The sequence below is a fragment of the Enoplosus armatus genome, chromosome 18 (genome assembly GCF_043641665.1).
Source record: "Enoplosus armatus isolate fEnoArm2 chromosome 18, fEnoArm2.hap1, whole genome shotgun sequence".
In the NCBI taxonomy this organism is placed as follows: domain Eukaryota; kingdom Metazoa; phylum Chordata; class Actinopteri; order Centrarchiformes; family Enoplosidae; genus Enoplosus; species Enoplosus armatus.
The window spans coordinates 19,555,926-19,572,342 of record NC_092197.1 but is presented as its reverse complement, the minus strand read 5'-3'; the positions used below and the strand labels follow the sequence as shown (position 1 = coordinate 19,572,342).

The 16,417-nt window shown below is 43.7% G+C and overlaps 1 protein-coding gene across 1 annotated transcript; it reads right to left on the bottom strand.

The window, feature by feature from the left end:
• Window positions 1-916: 916 nt before the first annotated feature.
• Window positions 917-16,363, bottom strand: syk (spleen tyrosine kinase). Its single transcript, XM_070924269.1, has 14 exons — window positions 16,338-16,363; window positions 11,479-11,951; window positions 10,890-11,050; window positions 7,577-7,715; window positions 7,145-7,226; window positions 6,967-7,022; window positions 5,881-5,943; window positions 5,151-5,229; window positions 4,514-4,673; window positions 3,556-3,765; window positions 2,423-2,612; window positions 1,552-1,692; window positions 1,352-1,464; window positions 917-1,231 (listed from the first exon to the last, which is right to left on the bottom strand). The coding sequence occupies exons 2-14, from the start codon at window positions 11,878-11,880 to the stop codon at window positions 1,159-1,161; spliced, it is 1,869 nt and encodes a 622-aa protein (XP_070780370.1). The 5' UTR covers window positions 11,881-11,951; window positions 16,338-16,363; the 3' UTR covers window positions 917-1,158.
• Between the last annotated feature and the right edge of the window lie 54 nt (window positions 16,364-16,417).

Sequence of the window (16,417 nt, the reverse complement as noted above, 5' to 3'; positions counted from 1 at the left end):
GCTGATGGCAGTTTTCCACAACTCATCCAAAAACACGCTTAAAAGCTACTCTGATGTGTTTGTTTTTTTCCTGAGACTCAGCTACAGGATTTAGGATATATATATATATATACAATGTTTAACAAATGTATTAGACCACCTGTCATAAAAATGAGAAATCACAAATATTTTAGAAATCTGTCAAAAACTTGTTTCAAACTAAAAATTGTATTGTTATTTATTAGGCCAATAACAAACTGGAACAACTAAATAGTCCTTATTCACATATATTAACCAGAAATCTTAATATTCTGTACGACCTCCTTTGGCCCTGATAACAGCTTGCATTCTCGCAGCCACTAAAACAAATGTTTCTGTTCAGGAACGCAAGTAAATAACTGTAATCTGGCATCTCAATCAAAAAATAATAATAACGTGCTTTAGTATTTTTCTTCTGCTTTTTTGTAAAACAGTAAATTTGAGAATTCATGGATAACAACAATAATTCTATTTTAGCATTAAGATATCATTTTGATTAAAGAGCTTGGCTTGCACATACTGGTGGATTAACCATTACAGAGACATCAAATGTTTTGGTCATCAGCAATACTGTTCATTTAGGGCAGCGGGGGCAAACACCTTACACTGGGTGGGGGTGTAAGGTGTTTGCACTGTATATCCTTAATATTCGCGCTTTTGTATGTGATTTGATGAGATTCTGCTGAATGAATTACAGAGCTGAGTGTAAATATGTAATATGACACATGTTTTGAACATCAGTGGATCTCCTCTTTGTCCATACATTGGACGTCACTGGCAGGTTTTTAGCATTTTTTTAGTCCCATCTCGCCAATACACACTGCAACAGTCAGGCCTTCATTACACACCTACTGCACTTACAGTACGGAACACATCTGCCAGACGAATGTTCACATAATCAGCTGGACTTGCATCTGTTTATTACATCTTTCACGTGGTTTACATTCGGGAAGGGAACAGGAAAAGTAATAAAATAAAATGTCATTTGCATAATGATGGTCTACTTTCAAAAGTTAGAATGCGTCTATAATTTATTACTCATAACCATCTCCAGTCATTCATACGGGATTAAATGCAGTTTTGTTTTCTCTTTCTCGTCAACCAATAGTTTGCATAGTCTCAGAACATCCGTGTGAAGGATCACTGCGCGATGTCGTAATAATACTCTCGTAGTCTCGGCTCAACGACTCGAAATCCGGGCCGTTCATCCACCCTGCAAGACATGAGATCAGCAAGCTGTTATCGGGGAGGAGGCCTCCGGACGGGGCACATTATTATTCCTCTCTGGCTGTCAGTCCAGCCATTTGACCTTTTACGATGACCTGTCACTTACTTGTATGTCCAGCAGGTCCTCATGAGGTCGTACATCTCTGGTGGGCAGTTCGCGGGGGCATCCATGCGCTGCCCGCTCTCGATCATCTGCATCACGTCGTTTCCTTTCATTCCCTGTGAGACGGCGAGACATTCAGGTTAGGCCTTTTTTTTTTTCTCCCCAGTATAACTGAACTCGGGCCGGTTGGAGGTTGTTCATACCTTGTATGGTTTCTGGCCACAGGAGTAGGCCTCCCACATGAGCACCCCGAAGCTCCACACGTCGCTTTTAGATGAGAATTTGAAGTAGTTTATACACTCGGGGGCGTACCATTTCACTGGCCATTTCCCGTGACCCTTGGCCTGGAGGAGGAGGAGGAGGAGGAGGAGGAGGAAGCAGCACATATACAGAAAAAATCAGTGGGTGTGATTTCATGTCGTGTCAGCCATTTTTTGCAACCTCAGATTGCGATGTGCCTCTTTGCGATACATTTATTCATTATTCATATAATGTTGAGCGGAGGAATGATTATACTGGCCTGTGCAACCCCAAAACACCAAAAGCTGGTTCATATCAATTCAATCTAAAACCATTTCATAGAGCCTTATGAATATTGGGATGTTCTTTAGCCATATTGCCCCACTCAGGACCTTTCTAGCTTTTTGGGGGGGCCTGTGTAAAATGTTGTTGGGGGGGGGGGGGGGGGGGGGCTATTTTAGGACAGGACAGGACTAAGACACAGCTCCCCTATTCACTGCAGCATCTTAATAACATTTATATATATATATTTTAGTATATAGGTGCTTTCACTCAACACATGAGGGCACTTGGCCACCAAGAGAGACCAGCTGTTTCAGTTTAAAAAATAATAATTATTAAAAAAAAATAGGCTAAAATGGCAACTTGGGGGCCCTCTGGTGGCTTCGGGGGCCCTATGCAACCGCATAGTCCGCATATAGCAAAGCCACTCTACCATTTCGCTGAAATGATGCACCTCGGGGGCCCCACAGGCTTGGACGGGCTGACCCATCCACGCCCCGGTCTATAACACATAAGCCGCCCCCGTCGCGGTTCGACCCTGTCAGCAGTCACCTTGTAGTAGTTTTGCTCCTCAGCCACAGCTTTGGAGAGGCCGAAGTCACTGATCTTGGCGTAGTGCTGCGTGACCAGCAGCACGTTCCTGGCGGCGAGGTCCCTGTGGACGAAGTTATGCTCCTCCAGGTACTTCATCCCCATGGACACCTGGTGGACCAGCTCCGTGATGTTCTTTATGGCCGTTTGCCTGTAGATGATCAAGCGTCACTTAACTCGTATCTGTTATTCTAATCGCTTTAACTGCGAAGCTCAAAAGGTACGGACGACGGGTTGATTGGAAGCAATCTTTTGAGATGTCACCATCTTAACCTGAACTGAACCCTTTTCCATTTTTTTAATCAGCTATTTCTGTGACTTTCGGCTGTTCTCTCGCAATTTGGGAACGCGTCCTGCAAGTTCGTGTCACTGCTGACTCTACCAATGGACAAGGTCGTCGGTCCACTATGTCTAATACCTGTAGGAGGACCCCCCCCCCCCACATTCACACCTGCAGGTCGTTCACAGTTACCGATTCACCTGACCTGCTGCCTGGACCAACTGAAACCGCTGTACTTCCGGCAGCACTGCTACAGTGCAAACATCAGAGGAACCGCGCAACAGCCTGTAGGACCCGGGTTCCGCCTCAGAACAGGAATAAAAATGGACGGAGCAGAAATCATCACCGTCATTCTCAGCACTGTTGTAAATTTTGTAAACGTCAAACCACCGCAGCTATCGTTAGAAACGAAGAAAGTTTCAGTTCAGTTTAATGATTTGGAGGAACGCGGTCTACATGGGTCAGGGTCCAAGGCTCAGCCTAAGCATAAACCTATGAGCGGGACAGTCATTTTTGAGGACACAATGAAAGTTCATAACAAAGGTGGTCTAACAAAATACTGATTCGTTTCCTTGATAGAGGCCTGGTACTTGCAGTAGTTGTAGTATCATGATAGATGATACCTTTGAATTTGCACCTTTATTACAAAGAACACCGTCCTCATCTTTTACTGATGTTCAGAAACCCGTCCGCAGAGGAAATCGTGTCCTTTGCCACTGGGGAACAAAAACACACTCTTGTATCTTTAAGAACCTGATTCCAAACCAAACAGGTGTGTACCACTACGTCCCTGGCATCCACTCGGAGAACATACTTGTGTTTCTGCAGGAACTTGTTGAGCGGCCCCAGCTCGGCCAGCTCCATCACCAGCATGAGGTTCTCCGCCTCGCAGATGCCGATCATCCGGACAATGTAAGGATTGTCCAGCTGCTGCATGACGCTGGCTTCCCGCAGCATTTCCTCGCGCACCGACGGGTTGTTGTCGTCATTCTTCAGGATTTTGACTGCAACTGGCTTCTCTGTCCTAAAATACATAGGGAGGGTTTTGTGTTAGGAGGACTGCACCACTGGGGGGGGTTTTGTGTTGACACGTACCACAAATGCACTTCTGGGTCAAGCACAGTAAGCCACAGACACAGAGGATAAAAAAGGATAGACAAGGACACAAACAGAGTCTAAGATTAAGGTGGTTTAAGCAGATTGGGCGGATAGATTGTGCCTTCTTGTGATTAGCAGGCTGCGGGACTCGGAACCGCTTTTTAAGTGTTCTGTATCTGCTGCATCTCTTGTCGGAGGCCGACAGTGTGGTGGGAAAACAGGGTCGTCTTTCCTGTTTAATAGCACAGTCTTGTTGTTGGTTGGCTAGGAAAGAGCATGCTGCAGAGATCTTGTAACGCAGGTTCAAGTTGAGTTTGTAACGTTAGTTCAGATTAGCTGAGACATGGACTTATGGGGGGGGGGGGTACTTAAAGGACAACTATTCAAGTCCATCTTAAAAACATAGTCAGTTGCCCACATATATATATATATATAGAGAGAGAGAGTTAACAGCATATAATAGATTTTCTTTTCCTTTTATACTGTTTTAATTAGTTTGCCAGTATTTTGCTAATTTTATCCGAAAAGCTCAAAATACTGCTGTGAATCATATGAGTATGATTTATGAGAATAATATCATGGGGGCAGTAAAGTCTGCAGTCTGACAATCCATAACCATGGCAACACACTGGGCGATTCAGGTGCAGGTGCGCCGTGATGTCATTTAAGCGTACTTCCTCATCTTGTAGATGCCCTTGATGACTGTCCCAAAGTTCCCAGAGCCCAGTTCTCCGTCCTCCAAGAAGAGCTGGTTGCGGTCCACTGTGGAACTCCTGAGTTCATCCGGGTCTGCGTATGGGCTCTCATACACCTCTGTGTCCATTGGCATGGCCTCTGATGGAGAAAAAGACCATGTCACATTATCAGAGGAATAGCGACGGAGTGACAGCACAGTATGTGAAGTTGTATGTGGGGAAACTTGTACTTTAGTGCATAAACATATGTTTTAAATTTGAGGAACATAACAAAATGCATGAATATCATATAATCAAAGTTTTCCCCTAGTAGCTTCTAGCGACGCGGCCAGTTCCTGAGGCATTGTATTGTATAGTTGTGACATCACAACCTTACGGACGTCCTGACGGCACATTTAAAGGCGCAGTGTCTGAATACGGGGCTGTGTTTCATTTCTCCGTGGGACTGAGCGTTTTGATCCTTTCCCAGTATTTATACAGCAGAGCTGCTTTATAATCAAACAATATTAAGTAATAGCAGACACTCAAAGGAGTGTGCAAGTTAGCAATAGCAACTTAACAACAGTATACTCAACTTTCTGTTGAATACAATATTATTGTATTTTGAATAACTCACCTTTGCTGGCTTCTTGATTATTGGGCACCCTGGTTTCATAAGGATTGAGATTGTCTGTGTTGTGTCGCGGTCCTCTGCTCTGTTATCAGTTCACCAGAAAGGAGGATGTTTTGAGAGAACACATGAGGCATATTATCACAGACTGCACTGCTGAAATGTGATCATCTGCAATAAGTGGATTCATTCAATACTGAATGCGGCGATAAAATGTTTCTCTCACGTAGCAGGGTGCCACTCTTTATGTGGAGCCTGTGTTACAGTGATAGACATGCCCTCGGAATGTTTAGGTTCAATAAAAAGGGATTCTTCCAGTCATTTTTTCCCCCCATCAAGCTAAACTAAACCAAGTGGGCTTGGGGGACACAGGATGCACCAGTTGGTGTCCGTCCGATTCTGGTCTAAAGAACATGTTGAGGAGGCTTTGGAATAGGACAGACATGTCGGTTCATGATGAAATCTCGACATGCACACATGGAAGGAGGGGGCTACTGACAGCCGGCTGTGGTTCAGAATGTAATGGCGCTGGGTAACCTCTGGAGGGCGTTAGAGTCTTTATCACAAGTAGGCCAACTGTTCTGACGTCACACAAACTGCAAACTGACTACGCCTGTGGGCGCAGTCGGCCCCAGTTGGGAGACGGCCTGCCCTGATCTGGGATTTGAAGTGTGTTAGTAAGTCGTGAAAGTGAGCAACAGGTTTATGAGGGTGGTAGGAGGAGTTGTTGGCGCACCTTTTTTCGGCCAGGTATGGGAACAGTTCTGAGTTTGGAGAGAATTCCATCTGCTGCGTTGTGCTGGAAAGCAAAATGTCCGAGAGGTTATCAGGAGGTGACCTGGTCACGTCACGGCCATGCATGTCATCATTACAGTGGATTCAAGGGAAAAGCTCCAAAGAAGGACGTGCCAAGTTTATCGCTCAACGTCATGACTCATTCAACTGCAAGCTGCAGGAAGTAGAAAGACACTGTTGTACAGTATACAACATTTCCCTGTTTCCATGAAAAAACACATTTTCTGACCTCCCTCTAGTGGTGTCTATGCGTGTAGACAGGTTACATGCCTAATTCAGTGGAGGTGAATGGCCTTGTGGTACTCACAGTAAGAAAAAATATCTAAAAGGATTCAACAGCGACATTTCTTTCCAGGAACAGTGTCCCAGTTTCCATAAAAGGGACTACTTCTTCGGTAGAAAGTAGTTCCACTGAAAACGGTTGAAAGCCCATTCTGTGTAGATTATCCAGAGTATCGGGGTCTAGAAAAAGACGTTGCTGCTGAATCTTTTATATTCATTTACGGCATATTATATAGTCATTTTTCAATGCTTTGAGCAGCACAAACAAAATTCCATTGACTCCCACTGAATTCATTCCTGCTCTTTAGCTAATAATCTGGGTGCGTTCCAGCTAAATGAATAATGAATGAATAACTCAGTGTGAGCGTGACTAAACAGAACACGGCATTAGACATTAATTTAGTCGAAGCATTTGTATGCAACGGGGCGAACGGACATGTTTGGATCCAACTATGACATTCTTATTCGTAACTTATCCATAACTGTGTCAATATTTTAGCGTGACGCCACACAGAATGACAACTAAATGTACCGCTGACACCCACTGCAGACACAAAGTTACCTAAAGGTACAGATTGATACACGAGGCGGTGTCTGCAGGCAGCATCGTCCTTTCTTCACTTACTTCCTGTTTTGTTTTTGTTTTTTGGAGATAGGCACCGGACCGTGAGGATATGTAAATGTATTTATGACACCACACACACACACACACACACACACACACACACACAAAAGCAGCACTTACAAGAGCAGAACTCAATCCAGGATGGTCCCGTAGGAGCATTGGCCGTCCTATCAGCCCTATGAACACAGCATGTGACAAACGCGGATCAGATCTTTCTTCTTTTTTTTTTTTCTTTCTGAATGGCAGTCTTGCTGTAGCCACGTTGAGATTAGTAATGTGTATTTTATTTTTTTTTTACCAATATCTCCATCAGGTCTCGGGCAGGGCTCCGTGAGCACTCGCAGCAGGCCGTCTGGTTTGTACGAGTAGTGCTCCACCAGCTGTGGCGAAGAGAGAGGCAGAGCATATCAGACGCTCATTGCGTTGGTCAGGAGTTCGGGGGTTGTTGCACAAAAAAATCCAACAGGATTTGTCTATTGGATTTTGGATTGGGGTGGAAAATAAGCTCCGTGGCAAACAAAGGTTTATGATACCTACACGTTCTGTGCAGCATGGAACTATAACAATCTAAAAGTACGTACGTACTTCATGATATCACTTCTGAAAGAATAGAATGGGTGACAGACAGGTGTTGCTCAGTGACTGGGAAAACTCTAAAAGCTAATCCAGGGAGCCACAGTGAAAGACCGACCCGAAAGATAACCAGAAACGTGAAAATAGTTGCGTTGACCTGCCACAGGGTGTCAAACTTCTTGCCATCCGGGATGGAGAGCTTGCCAGTCCGGTCCCTGTCAATGCGATAATGCATGACCTGCCCCTCGTGTAGTAAGCACAGGGCGTAGGATCCATTCAGGTCCCTCTGTCGGATCCTGCACAAGGAGACAGAGGGGGGGGGGGGAGGTTAAACACTCTTTAATCTGCTCTTAATACATCCTGAGCGACGTATTCGAAACACAACGCCGTCATTCACAACAATCAAAGAACAAGAGATCAAGAATAAGCGATGCAGGAAACGCATCAAGGTACTGCTTATCAGTGTTCATGGTTTATGGTTTTAGATTTTTGTGGATGGATGCACCTTGATGAGACTTTTCTTCTTTTTTTTTTAATTTGTTGATATGTTTACCTTTGAAGTGATAACAGCTCTCTCATATTGTTATGAACGACTCTTTGAAGGCATATATTTAAATCTGTACACCAAACCAAGAAAGAGTATTTTGTCATTTGCTTCCTATCTTGATTTTTACATGTTTATGTTTAAAATTCAATAAACCTCAATCACCTTTCAACAGTTTTGCCAAAGCAAGCCTGAAAAGCTGTGATACAGCAAGACATAGAGGACTTTAGGAAGTATGATTCAAAATAATAATAATAATAATAATAATAATAAAAACATGTGAATTTGTTATGTGGAACATTTCATGACGTAAAAAAAGAAACCACATATTGAATAAATGAATACAGGTAATCACAGGTGAAAATGGCCGACACTCTTGTGGTTTTTGGACATTTCACGTGCGTCAAATGTCATATTCTTTCCTATCTGAGACGTGAAACACTCCAGTCGTGTGCGTGACATGTGCATGTGTGTGTCTGTGATCTGTTTTGTGGGGATTTAAGGGACACGTTTTGAAATAACCTTTTAAAGCTTTAATTTAACGGCTGCATCTTATTTTTTGAAACAAATATTTAAGTAGTATTTGATTGTATTTGACTTTTTGGTATCTGCCACCAGTGAAAGTTGTAAATAGCATTAACCCCACCCCCCACCCCCCACCTTACCACACACTATATCAGCTGTGTCTTGTTGGTCTGAGGAAGAACCAACACGGCCATTACAGTAATAAGGACCTGCTCAGTTACAGGAACTAAACAGGAACTTAAACAGATGGCGCGTGTGTGTGTGTCACTATTTATAACTGCGCTGGTACCTTTTGTGATCTAAACTCTATTCTAATAACATCAAAACAAATTCTAGAAATTCTAGAAATAAAAAAAAAAAGTATCTAGAAATACAGCCAGTAACCCATACTGTTCGTTAAGTGTTGCTGGCCAATCTTGGAAGCCAGATCCTAAAGCCTGCAAATGGCTCCAAAACATTCCATCCATGGGCACAGTATGTGAGAGCCACAGTCAGAACTTATCAGAAGTGTTGCCAGTGGAAACCCAAAGCTTTGGTCCGATACGTTTCGTGAGAAAAGGGACAGAAGAGTCACATCTCGCCCTGCTGTCTTTCTTCCTCTTGTTTGGCTACTTCAGGAAGTCCCTCGCTAACTGCCAGAGCGGAAACCACAGTGTGTGTGTGTGTGTGTGTGTGTGTGTGTGTGTGTTCCTCTGTGTTTCTTCAGCCGAGACCACTGCCTCTCAACTGAAGCCACAGCTGCTATAAAAACTCCACGCTCGCTTCCTTCAAACGTGCCGAAGCAAAAGATTAGACACATTTGATATATTGAAATACAATATATATATATATATAATATATGTATATAATGGCAAGCATTTCAATTCATTCACACCTCACACTGTAACATAACATAATGACAGCCCCTGGGGGGAACATAACACTGTATTAGTAGATGTGTAACACTGCCTACATTGTGTGAACGTCGTGACGGGGTGTTCTGTCACAGTTCTGTGAGGCTGTTGTGAAAACGGGCAGAACTAAAGCTGAAGCGGTCGCGACGGACAATAAAGTATGTCAATAAAAAAGAAAAGAGAGGGAAAAAAAAAAGGACTAAACGTGAACTAACGCGAAGGAACAGTGGTGCACTCTACACCGGCGTCAGAGCTGGGCCGGTAAACCCACCGGTCCAGGAGTGATCTGCATCTAAATGAAACGCACGTTCCGGGGTAGGTTGACTTGCGAGAAATGAATTAACAATAATATCAGTATTACTTCTTCCATTGTTGTCCTTTTCTTTCTTTCTTTTTTTTTTTTAATAATCTCGATCTTTTAAAATACGGTGGAAATGCAGGAAGAGGAGCCTTGCGTCAAAGCCTCTCAAGGCTCTTCAAATTTCAGAATTTGGGAAAGGTCCCAGGTTGTTCAGTTCCTGCAGCAGGAAAAAGGGGCCGCGTGGTTCCACATGGGGAAAACAAACAAAGGTCCCCCCAAAAGAAACGTGTGAGACCTTGAATCAAGACCGCGACTGCTTTGCCTCAGTCAGTCAGTTCTGAGTGCTACCTTTACAGAGGAGCCGCTTTTCTGCCATTGGGTCTTGAAACAAATTGAACCCGAATACAAGTAAACCTTTTAGGGTTAGTTCTTGTAAAATCAAGAACGTTATTCCCCTGCAGTGCCATTTGTTTGAGATGAGATCTGAGTTGTACAGAAACCAAAGCATATTCCTGCTGGGTAGCCTGATGTTTAGACAGAATTTATTCATTCATTCTGTCTGGCATCGTGTTAGCCCTTTGGTGTTCAGGTGGCGGGTCTATTTTCTTTTTTTTATGCTGCCCTGACCAATCAGTAATGGGCAAAATATCCATCCCACCAATGTCTTTTTCAGGCGTCATGGAAGCTGCGGTTCGCTAGGCGCAGTTAATGTGAGTAAGAGTGTTTTCCAATGTGTTGTCAATCTCATTCACACTTTGAAATGCCGATATTGTGACTAACTTTGTCCAGCAACATTACGGGAATGAACCGCATAATAAGACTTCCTCTAATCCGCAAAGAGTAACGCATCCAATGAGAAGCCATGTCGTGGTTTCATCCGAAAACAGAATCTTAAGAAGGCTGTGTGTGTATATGATGTCATTACCAGTAAATTTCGGATGTTCTTCAGTGACTTTTTCAACCCTGTGAGATAGCGCCCAGACCTTGCGGTAACCCAAACAAGCGGCGTAAGCAAACAGGAAGTCAGAGTTTTTAGGGTCGAGCTGGTTCAGTGAAGGTGAAAGGTTTGAAATGGTTTGACGGGGACTTCAAGAGCAAAAAAAGAAAAAAGTCTCTCAGAAATGAACATTTGTAATTAAGTGGTGTTTTTGAGGCAGACCATAAACACAGCCAAGAAGCTACACGAAGACACTTGTATAATACTTACAAGAATTTTCCACTTGTACGGGAGCCATTTTGAAGCCTGGGCTCAGAGTCTTCTCGTGTTATTGCTCCATGGAACCAGGGCATTTTTTCGTGCGCAGTGGTGGCAATGAGCTTCTCCAGCTGAGGCCTCTGGCTGATGATGGCCTGCTCCAGAGCTGCTCCCTGCACCCACAAATTTGCCGTGAGCCCACGCTTGACAAGAACATGCATTCCAGGCCAGGATTTGTGGCCACTTGCCTCTAACTATGGTTTCCTGTATCCTGCCTTCCTTTGGAGCATTATTACCCAAACTGCATGTTGTGAACATCCATCACGCTGACTTCCTGCTTCAACGTTGACCCACTGTACTACTGCAATTGTAAACTTCTTTCCTGTGCCAAGTACAGACTAAATGATGTCAGCTTGTTTTGCAACCTGTCTGATTGTCTGACTGCTGGTGCTTCTTGCCCTGTTTGACCAATTTTTTTAGCATTTCAGTAAAATACTTTGGTGAGCACAATGTTATCATAACTGGTAAACAAGTAAGTAAAACATTGTTTTTTCAAGAAGTACTCTTACGCTTCTACTTACGGGATAGAGTTGAAACTAACCTGCAGGTTCCAGGTCTGCTTTACATACTCCCGGATCAGTTTTTCCTTCAGGTCCTCAAACGGCCCCACCTTTGGCTGCATGTTCTTGGGCCTGTTGCAGGGCTTCTTTAGCAGACTCACGAGGCCATCCATCTCCTGGGAGTGGTAGTCTATCACATCCACAGGGCTCCTGTGGCTCTTACCACCAGCGATAGCATATGTTTCATTGGGTTCTCTTTCAATGGTGTAGTGGTAGCAGCGGCCTGAATGCGACACAGACAGCGCGAAGCCTCCGAGATAGTTTCGGCTTTGCCGTAGCAGGTACAAGCCGCTGCTCATGCCTGCCTGCCGCAGGTAGTCCTCCGCCTCCTCTCTGGTGATATTGCCATAGAAGAACGGCAACGTATTCACCTTGTCGGCCATGTTGTCTTCTGGATGGTGGCTCCCTTGAGGAAGTCCTCTCACAGTAGTTCAGCCACCAGGATGCAATTATCCTAAAGTACAAAAGTATAATCAAATAAGAATCGAGATTAATTTACTCTGAAAAAATGACTTACAGAAATCAGTAATATGTAGCCTAAAGAATGAAAAATTGAGTCCAACACTTCACTCCATTACACCAGTGGCAGGGACCACGTACACATGATGTACATTACGTTTCCACAGTAAGTGTAAGAGTAAGAGTACACAACTTCTGTATCAGTGATATTTCACTTGAAAGCTCCTCAGTTTACGATAAAAACGGAGCCTCGGTTCAGACAGACCAACTGATCAACATTACTGATCAACCTGATATGAGCCACACACATTCACATTAGAGCTGCCACTGTCAAGATGTTGTGTGTCTTTCCCGTAATCGTAAATATTACAATATATTTCCCACATTCATGCCTAGACGAATCTTGTAATACAATTTCAGACACCCCTAAAGTGGTTAGTTGCACTGACTGCCTCACTCCCATCGCGGCGGGGGCTCGCGTCCTCATTGAAGTCCATGCTCGCGTGCGCCACACAAGCCAGTGGAGCTAGCTAGCTAGTTGAATTTGATTGTCATTGTATAATTTGAACTCTGGGTTTGTTGGTGTGGGTTGTGTTCTATGGCATTCTAAGGCTCTGATAATGATAAATCAGGTGTTAGTAGTTAGTCGGCTTCGTCCTCTGGGGACCATGGATGTCTGTACAACATTTTGTGGAAATCCATCCAGTAGTTGTTGAGATATTTAGGTTTGGAGCAAAGTGGTGGACCGACAGACTGACGTTGCCATCTATACAACCATGTTGCTAGTATGGCTAAAAAAAAAGTTCAAGAGGGGTCACCAAAACATCAGGATTCGTTCTCTGGGGACCATGAATGGCAATACCAAATTTCAAGGCAGTGTGGCCAATAGCTGTTGAGATATCCCGGTGTGGACCCAACTGTTGGACGGACTGACCAATCGACAGACTAACCAACTGACCGCTATACTAGCAGGGCAAAACTGACAAAATAACCAGCACCATAAAAGTCCTTGAGCCACAAAACTACTTTCCACAACCTTTGACTGAGACCCCTGTGCAAGCTCCTCATTCAGTCTGTCACACAAACTAAGACATTTGTAATTCCTTCCCTGCGTTTTGAATGATCAGACAACTGAAGATACACATGAATACATTTTGACTCGTCAGAATGCTTGTTTTGACGGGACTTATTTTGGAGGCATCAATGTTTGTAGATAGTTTCAACTCTTTGACAAGTAGTAACTCCACCACGCGAAATGGGCAGCCGGTGGTGCGGGGGCAGGAAATTTGTTGCAATGCAAAATAACTGCTCAAGAGGTAGTAACAGTCGTACGCTGCCACGAGCGGGGACGCACGTGAGTGCTGTCGAAATGTACCGAGCAAACAGAGAACCTAAGTAGTGGTGCTGTGTGAATGTTGACTCGGTGTTGCAATGAAGCCATTCCTTGTGCAAACGCCAGGAGCTGCAGCCTTTTCTGAGACCTTCAGAAAATACAAATGCATGTTGTGACTGAGCCATCAAAAGACGTTCGGACGATTCCATTAGTCTGTATATCGATGCGGTGCATGAGGCGCGGCGGCGAAGGACACCGTGTCTTTCTCACCCTCGAAGGTTCCCTGTATCGTATTTCTCGCGAGTGTGCAAAGCCCGGTGTTAGCACTCTGAAGGCATTTATGGTGCTGCACTTGCGTTTTACACATGAAAGTAACGGACATGTAAAGAATGAAAGAGAGAAGTTCAAAGCCCCGCTCACTTTCTCACCAGTCGCTGCGGGAAGTGGGGGCTGTCAAATAGCTCTGAGGACCATCTCGACTTTCAGCGTCTCTCTCTCTCTCTCTGCTTTCTCTTCCCCTCTGTCTAGTGCTATCATTCCAAGTTTCAAGGTTTCGTGACTTGACTTCCTATTGCAGAAAACTCTTCCGAGACCTCCTCCTCCCGGCTCCAGCCCCCACCTCCCTCAGCTCTCCTCCTGGAGGACTTTGCTGCCTTCTTTGAAAAGACAGTCGGCAATTTTTCTGAAATTCTTTCCTCAAACCCCACAGCTAATGCTGTCAATGCTTGACCACCCTCGCCTGCCATCCACCCTTCCCCTTAAACCTCTTCAGCAACTTGGTTGTTTTATCCAGTCCACATTCACCATCACATTTTCCACATTTCTTCCCTTTCTTAATATCTGATCACTAATAACGGCACGTGTTCGGCGGACGCATCTCAGAATGAGCTTTCGTCTGTTTCACAAAAAAAAACCCACATTTCCTCTCGTACGGTGCAAGCGTGTAGTTCCAAATTTGGAGGCTACGGACTGCAAAAGCTCAGTCACTTTAAGAAGTTAAAAATGCACAAACCACTTCACAGAGCCCCTCATTCGCCGATGCACACACGCCAACAGAGATGGCCGGGCAGCTGTCAAACAAGGATCTGGGCTGCACATCTGGAGCAATTTGAGGTCCAACATTAATCATCACAAAGCCCAACAAGTTCTTAAAAAAATAAATGTAACTCTTAATGTTTGTTTGTATTGGATCTGTAAAATGAGTAAAGTAAGTCAGGTTCAGCTTTTTGATATTCAAAGCAAGCAAGTCCTTGAGAAGGCTGAGGCTGTTCTGGGCCTCTCCTGATCATCTTTGTGTAGCTGCCACATGGTCACCACTTCAGGGTTCCAGCTAAACAGACGTAAAGGACCACATCAGCCATAGGCCTGTCCTGAATTTGTCTGATTTTTGGATGTTCTGGATTAGTTGGGTTTGCTGGGAGATTCATCTTTTATCTTTTTTTTTTGCTTTGGGACAGTTGTCTGACTGTTCGTCAGTATGTGACATACTGATCACCTCCCCCTTGGGGATGATCAAGAAAGACAGAGGACACCGGAGCAACCCCCAGGCCTACAATCAGCGGTCCCCTAAATGTACCTAAATGTACATGCATGTAGGCCTCCATGTATGTCATGAGAGCAGAATCGTCAAAAAAAACGGTGCAGATGAAATTTGAAACATCAGAGAGTTTTTTTTTTTTTTTAAGTAAAGCAATTACGGACTCAACTCAACTTCTGTTTGGTGTTTTGAAAGTTTTTATACCTTGGTCCTGATAGAAACACAATGTCATTCAGCTGTATTTTTCATGTTGGAAATATATATATATATATATATATATATATATATATATATACACAAAAAAATCACATTTATAGGCTTTTTACCAACAAAGTGAAGAGAAAAATTCAAATCACTTCCAATTCAAAGAGGATGATTGTGTGATGTGATCGAAAGCTTTAGCACAGCGACTAAATTCACCTTGTGGCGAGATGTGCATCTGAATCCAGGTTTTGCACTCTTTGAGAAAATATGAGCCTTTACACGCACATCGCATCACAAAAAAAACACATCAACTCACATCTCGGCTCTCTCAAAGTAGCATCTCTCCACAATTACCAAGATTCTGAAGCGGCTGGGCGTCTTGCTTGTGGGCATGACAAACCCAGTACAGATACAGAAGTGCCCTTACCCGCAATTTGAGGGGAAATAATCATATTGTAGGAGACTGCCCGGTGTCAAGAGTTTCGTGCCGGTAAGACGAAGCTGTTTCTTTGTCTACGTAGCTGCTTCCTGTGATCCGAATTTCCAGTAGCTCAGAACACACACATGAAAGTGCGATCGTGCCCGACGGACATCAGCCAGTTCATGCAAAACAAAGTGCCTTCATGTACGCTATAAGGACCAGCGTTTAAAAAAGTCTTACTGAGGTAAAAAAAAAAAAAAAAAAAGAAGCAGGGCGGTATTATCAGCAAAAAGGAACTTAAAAATCGAAGTAAAAGTGCTTCTGCAGAAAAAAATAAAAATAAAAATAAAATGGCCCCTGTGACGATATATTTTTATATATAAAATATTTATATATTTCTGTCTGTCTTTCTTTTGTTTTTTGTTTGTTTTTTTTCGTTTGAGAAACAATTCAAACTGCGACTGAAATGAAACCGTCCGATATATATATATTTTTTTTAAATATTTGAATGTGCAAAGTAACCACAGCTGGCAAATAAACGCAGTGGGGTGCAACATTTCATGCACCATAATAATGGAAATACTATAATAATAAATTCCTCAAATTGGACTTGATGAAGCGCAGCTCATGACTTTTCACCCGCAAATAAAGACGTGTTCATTTCACATCGACCATGAAATGGCTCCGTGCCCTTATCTGCTGCATTCGTTTGAGCAGAATGAATTTGGCTCGGGTGGAGTGATGAGTGATCTCACCCACTTGAGGTGAGAGGTGAAGTGGAGCTGTACTTCTCTGATAGCAAGCAAGCAAACAAACAAACAAACAAACAAACAAAAAAAAGTCTATCTTAGCCAGGCACAAAAGAAAACACTAACGCTGCACTTACTGCACACAGTGTGGTGAAGTGAAGAGCCGATCGCCCCCACCCAACCACCACCCCACCCCCCACACACACCGCCTCAGGTT

Bases quoted from the DNA above. Each gene is read 5' to 3' on its own strand.
- syk (XM_070924269.1), bottom strand. From the start codon at position 11,880: ATGGCCGACAAGGTGAATACGTTGCCGTTCTTCTATGGCAATATCACC. The intron at 5,944-6,966 runs GTAAGTGCTGCT...TTTGCTTTCCAG, and splicing joins CTGGATTGAGTTCTGCTCTT to CACAACGCAGCAGATGGAAT. The intron at 4,674-5,150 runs GTGAGTTATTCA...TTTCTCCATCAG, and splicing joins TAATCAAGAAGCCAGCAAAG to AGGCCATGCCAATGGACACA.